Genomic DNA, 14,430 nt, shown 5'->3' with positions numbered 1-14,430 from the left:
CCGATGGTTGAATCTGGAAACACGCGATGCAACACGACCACAGAAAGGAGTTATCTCGAAGGTGAGTTATTGCCAGCACTCTGGCATGAGCAAATTCGACATTCCCGCACTCACTCCCCGCTGTGAAGGCTAAGGCCAACCACCGAGCAATCCTTCAGTGTGGACACTGTGAAAGCTCTGAACGTGTTCTCGAGCAGAGCACCTGAGATGGAGAGAAAAGTGGAAGGCAGGATGATCTGTTCGGAAATGTAACACCTTATAAAAGTTACACCATGGTACGCGGTGACATGTTTGTGAACGTTATCGTAATTCAGCACAACTGTAATTAATCTGTAATTGGTTTATTGTATTGCAATGATGTGGTAATACATTTGTGCAATGTAAGTTCCAGTGGTTAATGTGATTCCTTATAACAGGACATTAAACATGTAAGCAAAGTAAGCCCAAATAATTTAGCCACCCAAAGCAAACCATCACGGCAATTGCTTGGAGTTAATTATATAATACTTGCAAACACACTTGGAGCTTCAAACGCTCTAACATAGATTCACTGCTTTACAATATCTGCAATTTTCTTTTTCTGAAAACTCAGTTAAGGAGTGACCAGGTCCACCTTTTTCATTACGGAAACACCAGGGAACTACAACAGCATAACTCCTCATCTTTGATCATGTAAATTGGTATAAATGTCCCTGGATCAGCTTAAGATTTGTTCACAGCTACACAGGAAATGCAGCAGAAGCCACATGCTCTATTGACACAAAACCCTCTAAGGAGTGTCCAACTTAATTGCGTGGCTGTTCATTGAACTCCTTGCAAATGTTTGTCACGATTTGTGACACGACCGTGTTCACCCCACCAAATTCATTGGCAAAGAACACGTGATCCTTTTCTGGCTTTGACGCGATGGCCATGAGTTCTTCGTGAACCGCCCAAGAAATTCCAACAGCATAACCAATGACACCTGGTGGGAAGAAGGAACGGGTCAGGTTTTTGTGTATGGGTTGTAATTTACTGTTACTTTGTGGTCTCATTTCCTAGATAGTTAGAAATATTGCTTAGAATGTCAATGCATTGCAGTTGGGATTGTTTGCAGAATCATGGCACAATCAACAACTGGAATGGGTGATGAGGATAAAGGTTCAGGTTTAACCTTTCGTTCACAAATATGTCATCCTGCCCCACTGTAAACCTCTAAATGCTGATAAGTAGCATTGATGATTTGGTTAATATCCTGTAGGAAAAGACCCCTGAGTTTATCCATAATCATCCTATTTTCTGAGAAGAAACAATGAGGTGGATCAGTTGATGTTGCTTGTACTTGAGGGAATTATGGTTACTTATGATTAGTAATTTTGCTATGCAGAGTTAAAGGCTAGCCCATATTTATTTACAACTAAAATGGCCGCCAGTCTTCCAGTCGACCATCTTTGATCAGATCGCAAAATAAAGTTAGATGCAAGTGTTTGCCATCGTGTCCTGTGCTTGTGCCATGTTTGAACAAAATTGGACCAGGCATGTCCGAGAAATGGTTGGGGACACTTTTACGTAACAAAATGGCTGCTAGTCAGCAATCTTGGATCTGATCTGTAAAAAAATTACGGGCATATGTAAGCTATCATTCATTATCTGTGTGCCAAGTTTGAACAAGATCAGTAAATGCATGACCGAGAAATGGTTGAGGACGTGTTTGATACCGGGGTTTTTTTTAACAACTAAAATGGCTGCCAGTCTACCAGTCGGCCATCTTTGATCAGATCACAAAATAAATGTGCGCATGTTTGCTGTAACATGCTTGTGCCAAGGTTTAACAAAATTGGACAATGCATATCTGTGAAATGGTTGGGGTCACATTTAAACAACAAAATGGCGACTAGTCAGCCATCTTGGATCTGATCTTGGGGAAAAAAAAAACAGACATGCATATGTAAGCCATGATTCATTATCTGGATGCCAAGTTTGAACAACATTGGTAAATGCATGTCTGAGAAATGGTTGAGGACATGTTCAATGGGTTTTTTTTAACAACTAAAATGGCTGCCCGTCAGCCACCGTGGATCTGATCTCAAAAAGAAATGACATGCACATGTAAGCCATCATTCCTTATCTGTGTGCCAAGTTTGAACAAAGTCGGTGAATACATGTCCGAGAAATGGTCAACGACGTGTTTAACATTGGGTTTTTTTTACAACTAAAATGGCCGCCAATCTATCACTCGGCCATCTTTGATCAAATCACAAAATAAAGTGAGTTGCATGTGTGTGTATACCATCATGTGTTGGCTTTGTGCAAAGTATGAATAAAATTGGTCCATACATCTCCGAAATATGGTTGCGGACACACACACGCACACGAAAATCGAGACCAAATCCATCAGCCCCTGTTTCGGACTAAGTCAAATGGTGGGCTAATAATGGGTGTGGGAAGGAATGAGGGCTGGGGAGTATGGATTCATGGGGTAAACAAACTCTCAGGAAGGAAAAACTGGAAATTTGGAAAAGGGACTTTAACGGGAGTAGAAAAGATCATAGTTTTGGATTGGGGATAATATGAGATGGTGGTGAACAGCTGTCATGAAGATCTGGAGGGAAGAATGAGATTGAAGAGGATTTTGACCCATGAGACTGAAATATGCACAGTTGCAGGGTGTATGGTCTTATCATCATCTTGTGTTCTCCATGCAACATATGTCTCCATGATATAAGGATCATAAATGCATAACTTTCGTGAATCTTTTTAAAATTCAAGTCATGACTAGAAATGATAATCTTAGAACTTGTGAGAGAAAATGTTTTGGTGCTGTGTTTTTACTTGGACGTTATGCCATCATGGGGTGCTAACTGCAACTTTACTCTGCTGATCAGCTGTAACCATGATTCCATCAGAGATGACAATGCTTTGGAAATAAATTATCGGAGATATTCATCATGGGCAAAGTCTGTCATGCTGTGTCCCTTCATCAATTGGCCCTCTTTACCAAGCAAATCTGAACCAGTTATTGCCAAGTTCCCAAAAACTTCAAATCTGTAAACAATGATTGGTTCATTACTGTTTCAGTGATTAGTAATTGCTGATAAATGTCAAATTGGTAATAACATTGGTTTGCGTTTTAATATTTGCTGTTTAAGTAAACACATCAACTCACTATGAAGGTAGTTACCCCACGCACGAGAAGCAAAAAGCGAGGTTAAGCAATTGGTGCATGTCTGAATGTCTGTCGTCAAATGTCAGTTAATGATCAAGGGACGACTTTATTTAAATTGAATGCTCTATTTTGAACATAAATTGGAAAAAAAACCTGCCGTTTGACAGAATTTTGGCTCTGAATACGTTATGGTCACTCATTAGCAGAGAGGAGTGAGATAATATTTTCACTTTGTCTGCCTGTCTTGCAGTCAAACAAAACTGAAAATCATTCCAAACAGGAAACTTACTGTTTTTAAGGACGTTTTTAAGGACACAAACAACAGGCATGAAGAACTAATGGTTGATTGACCCTGCGCACTTCCTTTTTTGAACCCACCTCCTTTTTAAAAATTATTTCTTCTTTTGTCAAACATCCTGAAAAAAAAAATCGCACCGTGTCCGAAGGAAGCTGTGCAGTGAAGCGGCTGCACCGCTTAAAAAGTAGCCCCGTGAGGGACTGACAATTACTTCCCCAACAGGCGGGGTGACCTTGCCGTCCTGATGCAAAGTAATCGAAAACACAAAAAAACTAAACAACAACAAACTAGAAACAAATGAAACATGGTAGATTAGAAAGGATTATCTTCTTCATTTTTGACGGACGGATGGAAGGAAGGACATACTGTATATTCAAGCGGTTTGCACCACTTAAAACCCATATCTTCATACATGACTCTTGCACCATTCTTTGAATCGATCATTTTCCAATGTAGATACTGAGTGAGTTTTTTATAACTTCTGCCAAGCCACAGTGCCAAGAGCTGTGCTGCCACTTTCCATTCACTACCGCTTTCCGTTTCCGTGCGCCATATGCGAGCATTACTGATCTGTGTACATGTCTGCGTATGTAAGTTCCATCACTTCCGCTGCAGTAAAATTCAGTGCACACTTCCGATTAACCCTAGTCCTACCTACATATTTTACTTCCTAATCATACCAACTGGGGTTTTTTCGGACCCCAACTCAAAAACCACTCAATTTCACTAAATCTGCCAAAGTTTCGCATCAATGACTAAACATGGTGTTTTATTGATAAAGTCAACAAACATAAGGAAAAGATAAATATGAATATAAAAAAAAAATTAACCTTCCAACTCAGGACTTTTAAGACCCTAACTCAGAAGCCCTAAATTTCATTCAATCTGCTGAAGTTTCACATCAATGAGGAAACAATTATATTGATTGCATGATGTTTTAGTGATAAAGTGAACAAACATAAGCATAAAAAAATTGGAAGATTTCCTCAATACAAATACCATATGAAGTAATCATATATGCAAAAAAACTGAACGAAAACAACTGGGGTCTTTTTGAACCCCAGAAAGGATTTGCTTGTAACTCTGTGTAGCAATGTGGGATCTTACAACATCATATCTATTTATTTCCGGCACATATAGGTAAACAAACTAATAACACATGAAATACATTGTTCAACTAATATAGACAAAACACATCAAAATGCATGCCTGGGGTCCAAAAAGACACCTGTTGGTAGGACGAGAGTTAAAATGATGCAAAACATGACTGGTTTTAAAAATAGCAAATTGTGTGATGAATGTAGACAAATTGTGTGAATGTGATGAATCATTTTCATGATTCTAGCTTCATTTTTAACCTCCGCCATCTTCGAAGATGGATGGAGGTAACTGTTTTCACCCCTTTCTGTTTGTTTGTTTGTTTGTTTGTTTGTGAACAGTATTATGGAAAAACTCCTTGACGGATTTCGACGAAACTTGGTGAGGGGGTTAGGTATGGTCCAAGGATCATGCCATTAAATTTTGGACTTGGTCCCCCCCCCAAAAAAAGATTTGTAAGAGAATTTTTTTTTTTGCATTTCTGCATGTTTTAAGTGATTTCCAACCCCCCCCCAAAAAAAATTGTTACCCCCCCCCAAAAAAAATAGAGAATTTTTTTTGCATTTCTACGTTTTAAGTGATTTCCAACCCCCGCCAAAAAAATTGTTACCCCCCCCCCAAAAAAGGGAATTTTTTTTTGCATTTCTACATGTTTTAAGTGATTTCCAACCCCCCCCGCAAAAAAATTGTGAGAGAAAATTTTTTTTTTGCATTTCTACATGTTTTAAGTGATTTCCAACCACCCTAGAAAAAATTGTTACCCCCCCCCCCCAAAAAAAAATTTAGAGAAATTTTTTTTGCATTTCTACATGTTTTTAGTGATATCCAACCCCCCAAAAAATTGTTACCCCACCCCCCAGAAGAATTTTTTTTTGCATTTCTACATGTTTTAAGTGATTTCCAACCCCCCCAAAAAAATTGTTCGAGGAAAAAAATTGTTAGAGAAAATTTTTTTTTTTTTTTGCATTTCGACATGTTTTAAGTGATTTCCAACCCCCTCCAAAATTGTTGGTGAAAAATTTTTTTTTTTTGCATTTCTACATGTTTTGTGATTTCCAACCCCCCCAAAAAGGGAAAAAAAATGTTTTGCATTTCTACATGTTTGAAGTGATTTCCAACCCCCTCCAAAATTGTTGGTGAAAAATTTTTTTTTTTGCATTTCTACATGTTTTAAGTGATTTCCAACCCCCCCAAATAATTGTTACCCCCCCAAAATTTAGAGAATTTTTTTTTTTGCATTTCTACATGTTTTAAGTGATTTCCAACCGCCCTAAAAAAATTGTTACCCCCCCCCCAAAAAAAAATTTAGAGAATTTTTTTTTTTTGCATTTCTACATGTTTTTAGTGATTTCCAACCCACCAAAAAATTGTTACCCCGCCCGCCCCCCAGAATAATTTTTTTTGCATTTCTACATGTTTTAAGTGATTTGCAACCCCGTCAAAAAAATTCTACGAGAAAAAAAATTGTTAGAGAAAAAACTTTTTTTTTTTTTTTGCATTTCTACGTTTTAAGTGATTTCCAACCCCCCCAAAAAGGGGAAAATTTTTTTTGCATTTCTACATGTTTTGAGTGATTTCCCACTCCCCCCCACCCCCCCAAAAAATTGTTAGAGAAAAAAAAACATTTTTTTTGCATTTCTAAATGTTTGAAGTGATTTCCAACCCCCTCCAAAATTGTTGGTGAAAATTTTTTTTTTTTTTGCATTTGTACATGTTTTAAGTGATTTCCAACCCCCCCAAAAAAAATTGAGAGAAAATTTTTTTTTTTTGCATTTCTACATGTTTTAAGTGATTTCCAACACCCCCAAAAAATTGTTACCCCCCCCCCCCAAAAAAGAATTTTTTGCATTTCGACATGTTTTAAGTGATTTCCAACCCCCCCCCAAAAAATTGTTACCCCCCCCCAAAAAAGGATAAATTTTTTTTTTTGAATTTCTACATGTTTTGAGTGATTTCCAACCCCACGCCCCCAAAAAAAATTGTTAGAGAAAAAAAACATTTTTTTTTGCATTCTACATGTTTGAAGTGATTTCCAATCCCCTCCAAAATTGTTGGTGAAAATTTTTTTTTTTTGCATTTCTACATGTTTTAAGTGATTTCCAACCCCCCAAAAAAATTGTTACCCCCCCCCAAAATTTAGAGAAAAAAAATTTTTTTTTTGCATTTCTACATGTTTTAAGTGATTTCCAACCCCCTCCCCCAAAAAATTGTTAGAGAAAAATTTTTTTTTTTGCATTTCTGCATGTTTTCAGTGATTTCCAACCCTCCCCAAAAATTGTTACCCCCCAAATATTTAGAGAAAATTTTTTTTTTTGCATTTCTACATGTTTTAAGTGATTTCCAACCCCCCCAAAATTGTTCGAGACAAAATTTTTTTTTGCATTTCTACATGTTTTAAGTGATTTCCAACCCCCTCCCCCAAAAAATTGTTAGAGAAAAAAATGTTTTTTTTTGCATTTCTACATGTTTTAAGTGATTTCCAACCCCCCCCCCCAAAATAATTGTTAGAGAAAAAAAAATTTCCAACTTTTTTTTCAACAAAATTTCGATTTCTTTTTGTTGCATTTCTACATGTTTTAAGTGATTTTCCAACCCCCCCCCCAAAAAAAAATGTTGGAGAAAAGAACTATAACTGTCAGCACTGTTGACATATTTAATGAATTAGATATAAGGTTCACTTGAGTGACCCAGCAGTATTGGCGGCGGAGGTTTTGCACTCTCCCGAGTGCTCCCTCTCTAGTTGAAGATGGTTTCATCTGTTTGAAAATTTGGATGGGAATTAAAGTCCTGAAGCCATGGTATGTGGGAACAGTTCTTGATGGATGACGTTCGCTATGTGATGTTCTTTCTAATTCCACGAGTGGGGGGTTGGACCAGGGAGCTCTGGTGAGTCCACATCCCCACATATGTAAATCTGTGTTTTAAATATTTACTATAGATGATGTTAGAAAGATGTTAGAGCCAATCATTTTAATATGCACGGTGTGTAGTTTGGAACTGTGGATTGTATTTTAATAGGCTTAGCGAGTGCGTACGTGACGTGTCAAGTATATGACCCACATCATATTTGTTTGGGGGAAGAACACTGGCATGTTGGGTACATTATTTTTCAGGTACTAAAAGCCGGTGGCCATTTTGAAAAAAACAAACAAATAACAAAAAAAAGGGCCTCCTTCATTTTTAGAAAAAAATCTGGACGATCAACTGATATTTTTTTTTATTTGGCCTCATGTAACGTGTTAGATATGGTGTTGTAATAGCCACTGCATCAATGGTGGTAAAATGGGGGTAAACTTCCTGAATTCGTTTTTTGTATGACCTTTACAATCTTTATTTTATTTAAATTTATTATATACTTGAACACTGTTTTCTTTCTGAACTGAACTATATAGTAAATAAGAACACAAATCGCCTTCTTGTCACTTCGAAGAACCTCAAGTTTTGCAGTACTTGGACAAGTTAAATAAGGTGACGTACAAGACTACAATCGCACTAAACTTCTGCAATTTTTTTTAAAACGAACTATAAAATCGTTATTTTATTTTAATTCAACAATAAACTTGAATACTGCATGGGGTAACGTATTCTATGAACTCTCTAGTTTTAATAAGTACCTTCAAGTTATTTTCAGGATTACAATTATCTGGTAATAGACAGTCAATTATTGACTTCAGCAGACACAGAAAGGTAACACTGTAAAACGTGAGATTAACATTGCTGTGTGGGGAAACAGGAGCAATGCATGCAAAAACAGGCCATTCCCTGAGAAAAACAAAACGGGAGACTTTCTAGTTGTGTAATTGGCAATGCCCACATTGATACAAGCCACCTTGATTTGAAGCCGTTAAGACACAACCTTAATCTCACCATGATAGAATGTTGAGGAATTAATTGATACAGACATGGAATTGGGAATGTAGCAAGAATTTATACTGCAACCCATACAGTTGCATCTCTTATGGTTGCCTGATAGGTGACAAAATGCCTCAGAGCTTTCATATATGGTTGACCACTTTGATTTGACTCTCATCCCACAGACCCACGCTCACCTCCTTTGTGTGCTTCAGCTGACGGGCCACGGACATCATCATAGGAGCGCCCATCAGTGATTACAATAAGTATCTTGCGCTTGTTGGGCTTTGTTGCGCTGAAGAGATTCTGGACAGCGTAGTTTATCGCGGCTCCCGTGGCTGTGCCACCATTCCAGTAGCTGACATGTTGGATAGCGTTCAGTACGTCTTCCTTGCTATTGTACTTATTGAAGGGAAACTCAACACGCTGCTCGTAGGTGTACTGCACCATACCGATGCGGGTTGCGGTATCTGAGATGTCGAAGGCACGGCTGATGTTTGCCACAAACTGCAGCACTGTACGGAAGTTGTTGAATCCCACTGAGCTGGAACCGTCCACCACAAAACTGATGTCAGCTGAGTTCAAGCAAGTCTTGCTGCACAGCAACTTTTCAGCATTGCAGACGCGTTCCACCAGTGGCCTAACAAACTTGTGGACCTCATTCCAGCTTGGTACAGATAGTGAGAAGAAGCCACTGGTGCGGCAAACTGCCTGTTTTAAAATATATATATTTAAATATCAACTTCAGTCGTTATTGAATAAGACATCAAAGAATGGGGTTTTTTTCCTTTTTTTCAAAATATTTTTTCTAAAACAAGTTCTTTGTCATCCACAAGAAACTTACATAGACCCATTTATAAAATGTATGTTATATCATGCCACACTTATGTCTCGAGTTATATTTGTTCCATTACAAAAAAAAGCAAAAATTTCGAAATGCAATTCTCACACTTCAGTGATGGAACAGTATTGCTCATTGGCAGAACTTGTCCCCAGACAAACCGTTGACGCATAAGACACACATTTTACTCACCTGGTTCACAAAATCCGCTTCACTTACAAGCTTCTTCTCGTCTTGGTCAGCTTCCTCAACTGTCACCATGAAGATGTTGATACCGGCCTCACGAGCCAGCCGAGCTGGTTCCTTGACAGCATCACTAGGCCACCCATCAAGCAATACCACAGCAACATTCGGTGCACGACCCCGGTTCCCACTCTTGTCTAAGAAGAAGGTCTTGTATACATGCTGAAGGCCTTTTCCTGTTAATGGGAGTATACAGTGGTTATTCAGCTGAGGTTATAGTAAGACAGTGTCTTGGGAAATTGTGTGAGGTTCATTGCAAGATGTGAAATCGCGAGTTTATACAGTTTGAATATTTAACTTGTCATCGTTTCCTCAAGAGCTGATCACTTTCACTTGAGTTTTGATGAACTTGCAGTTCAGCTGAGGACTTTTGAAAGACCCTGTCTGCATGGAGAGCTGTTTGAAGACCATTTTAAGGTCTATACAACCTTATTTCAAAACCTCATGTGCAGATTACAACACCTGAATCTCCATCGCTCATTCTCCTCACTTGTGCATTTTCCTTTTATCAAAGCAATCTTGATTTGAAGATTTCCCTTCATTACTCCTTTGTTAAGATCGTGAATTAGTTTTGCTTTTATTATACATGATTTTGCTAATCAGCAGCATGAAGTGTACCTGTTCTAAAGTTGTCATTTTCCACCATGTGCTTATCGCAATCCTTCCTTAAAACTAGAAAGGCAATCCATTTTCTTTTGAGAAAACCATTTTCTTCCATCCCTCCTATCAATCTATGATGACGATTATGGATAAATGGAGTGCACAGACGCAAACTGGCTGTGCCATACATAACACCTTTCTGTACCAAAGAGTTAATATAGATTTGGTTTTCCATTTCATCATATTATTTTATTGAATTCCACTTTGTTATTGTGTCTGCATAGCATTAGGACACTGATAAGATATCAAATCTTTGAAGAATTGAACCAAGTCTCGTGAAATGTACTGACAAGGGGCATTCAAAGAGTCCTACAAATGAGATCATCACAATAGTCCGACACGCCGCAGGTTTTGAAAAAAGAGAGTTGGTGTCAAAGCCACCCAATGCTCGCCTGTTTATACATTTATTGTTTTTAAAACACTAGTCTAATAATATTTTTTTACGAAGCATTGCAGTGAAGTCTGATCCAAATAATTTTAAAGCAATATATGTATTTGTATATTGTAATCAGTAAAAAATAGTGTGGTAGATAAAAACATTAGAAAGGAAATAACTTGCACCAAAAACTTTAACATTTTCATGCTGACGCTGTCGCTCACGCCAGGGGTATCGCTATAGCTCTGTTCTTCGAACAGGCGAGCTAATAAAATCGAATACTTAAATATTTCTAATTATTGAATATTTTCTCTCACTATTTCTACATACTTATGAAATGAAAATAAAACGACACATCTTGTATTATTGTTCCGTTTTAATGCCTTTAGTATAAACATCTGACATGCTCTCATTACAGTATGTAGCACAAAGTGGGTTAAGTAATAGTCGATGATTGAGGAACTATTAAATTTAAATTGAATGTTGTATTTTAAAAACTACAGAACATTCATTGGAACACGAACCTGCAGTTTAGCAGTACTTTGGCTCTCAATTTGGCAAGTTTTGCAGAATCTCAACCCGAGTGCGCATGCCCACAACTCGGTAAAACAATTGATTCAGTCTATGTATCTGTCTGTCTGGAAGCCAAACAAATAAGAAAATCATCCTAAACAGGAAACTTACTGTATCATGAAGGACACAATCAACAGGCATGAAGAACTAATGTAACGTGTTAGATAGAGTGGTGCAAAATATGCTGCATCAACGGTGGTAAACTTCCCCAAAATTTTTTTTACAGCCTTTAAAACGTTTATTTATTTTAAATTCAATCATATATTTGAACACTGTGGAACACAAATCACCTGGTTTACATTTCAATTTAGCAGTCCTGTACTTAGACAAAATATTACACTATTTTACACCATCTTGACCAATCAACTTTGCCACTCGCACTCAGCATGGGGGAATATTGAGATTCAGACAAAATGGTGGCTCGTGCTTGGGAATATCGATTTTGCTCAGAAACGCAAAGCAAGAGTTGAATAGACCTTTCCCATATCCTTTTTCTCAAGACTGTGTGGAGTAAGGTGTTATACGAACTCATTCGTTGATTTTGTATTATACTGTATTTACAAAATAAAGTGATAAGATTCTTTAAAATGAGCCAATATCATGATAATGAAAGTAGTTTTGAATAGCATCGTCAGGACTTTGACTCGCGAGTTCGTCACGTACCCACATTGCTATACCCTCCTTGCTGCTTGATCTCCTGGATGGCTGCTGTTGCTTCTTTGCTTGTCCATTGACTCTTGAGGTTGAACTCTGTGGTTGGTTTGTTTCTGCGATGAAGAATCATTTTTGTTACACAATCAGCATGAACACCTCTTCTTACATTATGTTGTAATGATCAGTTTCATGAAGCATAAACTCAGATCGACTCAAATAGACTTACCCAAACTGTACAAGTCCCACTGCTGCTCCCTGCGGGCCCACGCCCATGGCTTTCACCACATTTCCCAGGAAACTCTTCTGGATGGCAAAACGGCGCTTTCCGATGCTCCAGCTGCCTTCCATGAGGAAAGCAACATCCACCTTGCAATCTGGCCATGGAAGACAGACATTGAAATTTTCAGGTTGTCAACTTGTCACTGGGATAAAAGCAATTACCAAGCTCACTTTGAGTACATACTGTGCGCTTGATGTCCACTAGAAGGGAAGAAACAATAGAACTGATGTTTCACAATGGACACTATATCCCCAACAGTGTTACACAAATGCTGACCATTTTATCTTAAAACCTCTTCTTCATCGTCTTTTTCTTTCATGGCCACAATGATTCCATCCCATCTTCTTGTGGGGTTGGCTGGGGGAAGCTTGGCCCAAGGCTTTCACAAACCGGCTGGGAAGGCATGATGTTCGAATCGGGTTACGGCAGGAATTTGGTTTGGAATTTGGCCATGGTGCCGGCCCATGGTGTTGGATATTTAACACCCTCCAACTAATACCAGCAGACAAGACGCCCAGTTTAACATCCATCCAAGGATAGGCACACACATTGATGAATCACCCGGCCTGTGAAACACCAGCATGACAGTTTATTGTTGGGTAGGGATTCAAACCCAGGCTAAAGACAGCTTTGAGGCAAATGCGGATCATTTTATCATCAGACAAGGCCTATAATTCTATAACCAGTTGTATACCAGCAGTATTTTTGAATAAAATGACAAAATACCACTCTAAGTTCAGTCAAAAAAAACATACGATTGTGATAATGTCGATCCATTGCGAAAGTGATGATGGTTAGAATTTATCCTGGACTTTTGTTTATAAAGGTCAGAGTAAGATTAATAATCGAGAATCAATTATTGAGGAATTCTATTTGGGCTTGGAGATCTGTTGACGTCTTCATAGCATTGTTAACCAATATACACAATCATATATGTTTACAAAAACACGCCAAGAGGAGAAGTATTTGTCCAAAATTGGTTAATACCTTAAAAAGTTGTGTAAATGTAGTTCTTTTTTTAATGATACATAAATCTTTGAGCTGACTGGTTGAGTGGTTAAAGACTTGTTATACCCATGCTTTTTGGAAAAACAGGGGGATATTGTAATCGGCTCCGTCTGTCTGTCCGTCACACTATCTCTTCCTAAACGGTTTTGCAGAAATTCACCAAGCCAAGTAGTTATGATCACCACATGGCACAAAAGTGCGAGAGCAGTATCCACGGGGGTGGGGTCAAAAGGTCGAATACCAAAAATGTAATTACGGGAACATTTTTTAACGTCTTTAAATGAAACTTTGTTAGTGCAATCAACATTGGGGGAACGCATGAAATATGTAACAATTTTTTGAGATTTGATCCCCGTCCATGCTCTAAAGCAGGCGTTTCCAAACCCAAGGTCACAATCCCAATTTGAAACTAATCCCTCAAAATCCCAGTTTTTAAGGGGAGTTTTTCACGTCGAAAGTGTTTTCTCCGACAATCTTTATCATTGATACCGGTACCAAGTAGGTACCAGTTCCATTTGGGTCGTGAGGTGAATGCGATTTCAAATTTTGGGTTCTGGACAAAAAAAATTGGGAATTTCAAATTTATAGTGTCACAGGTCAAAAGGTCAAATACCAAAAATGAAATTACGTCTGTCCGGTTGGGGAAGAATGGGGGAAAAAAATTAATTCAAAATTCGATATTTGATCATTCCTGGTGGAAATTTTTGCCATCTTTCAACCTTGCTTTAATTGGGAAGTGGAGGGATTTGTGATGGTGCGTCGTCAACTTCGCTCAAGTTTATTTTTCCACTGTACTTACCAACCCGCACTTGAGAATCATGGCAAGTATATACCAATCACCCTCAACCTGAATGGAGTGAGACCGTTTTCTGCAGCGGACTGGAATTGGCAAGTTTACAGTTTTTGCTTGGACTATAAACTATATTTTGTTTGGACGATATACAAAAACAAACTTCATTGTTTGGACTATAAACGAGCATCCAGGTCAAATATGAAGCACCTTTCAGCCCCAACTCACTCCTCTTTGTCATTGAACTTCTACTGTACTAGATGGGTATATAAGACCTGACAAACGCTTTTCTGCTCAGTCATAATTGAAGACCGTCCTGTACTCAAAACATTGGACCTGCGGCATTGGCTGGATAAAAATACTTTGTCAGTTGTGCTTTTGCCCTTCTCATACTAGACCTTATTGATAAATCCTAAAGGCTCATTACACAATACTACTGTACACAAACTGTCATCCTGGTGCTTTTCAGATAGGGCATTGCACCAATGAATGCACATTCCTCGGGGAGATTTAAGCTCGACGTCCCATCCACTAGTATTCGCTGGTGGACTTTCAATATCCCATGATGACTTTCGCAAAGTACAACAGAGGAAATTGTGTGTGTGTGTACCT

The 14,430-nt window shown here is 38.3% G+C and overlaps 1 protein-coding gene across 3 annotated transcripts in view; it reads right to left on the bottom strand.

The window, feature by feature from the left end:
• Positions 1-325: 325 nt before the first annotated feature.
• Positions 326-14,430, bottom strand: part of VIT (vitrin) — a 107,871-nt gene continuing 93,766 nt past the window's right edge. For all 3 annotated transcript variants that reach the window (XM_085888847.1, XM_085888846.1, XM_085888848.1), the window contains 5 exons: positions 11,967-12,114; positions 11,750-11,853; positions 9,427-9,653; positions 8,591-9,104; positions 326-964 (listed from right to left, as the gene is read on the bottom strand). In XM_085888847.1, the coding sequence (XP_085744973.1) occupies positions 786-964; positions 8,591-9,104; positions 9,427-9,653; positions 11,750-11,853; positions 11,967-12,114 (1,172 nt within the window). In that variant the 3' untranslated portion in view covers positions 326-785. The remainder of the gene's footprint in view (positions 965-8,590; positions 9,105-9,426; positions 9,654-11,749; positions 11,854-11,966; positions 12,115-14,430) is intronic.

This window comes from Eptatretus burgeri, chromosome 7, assembly GCF_056783735.1.
Source record: "Eptatretus burgeri isolate ZD-2024b chromosome 7, Ebu_testis_v1, whole genome shotgun sequence".
In the NCBI taxonomy this organism is placed as follows: domain Eukaryota; kingdom Metazoa; phylum Chordata; class Myxini; order Myxiniformes; family Myxinidae; genus Eptatretus; species Eptatretus burgeri.
This window is presented reverse-complemented; position numbering and strand designations above follow the sequence as displayed.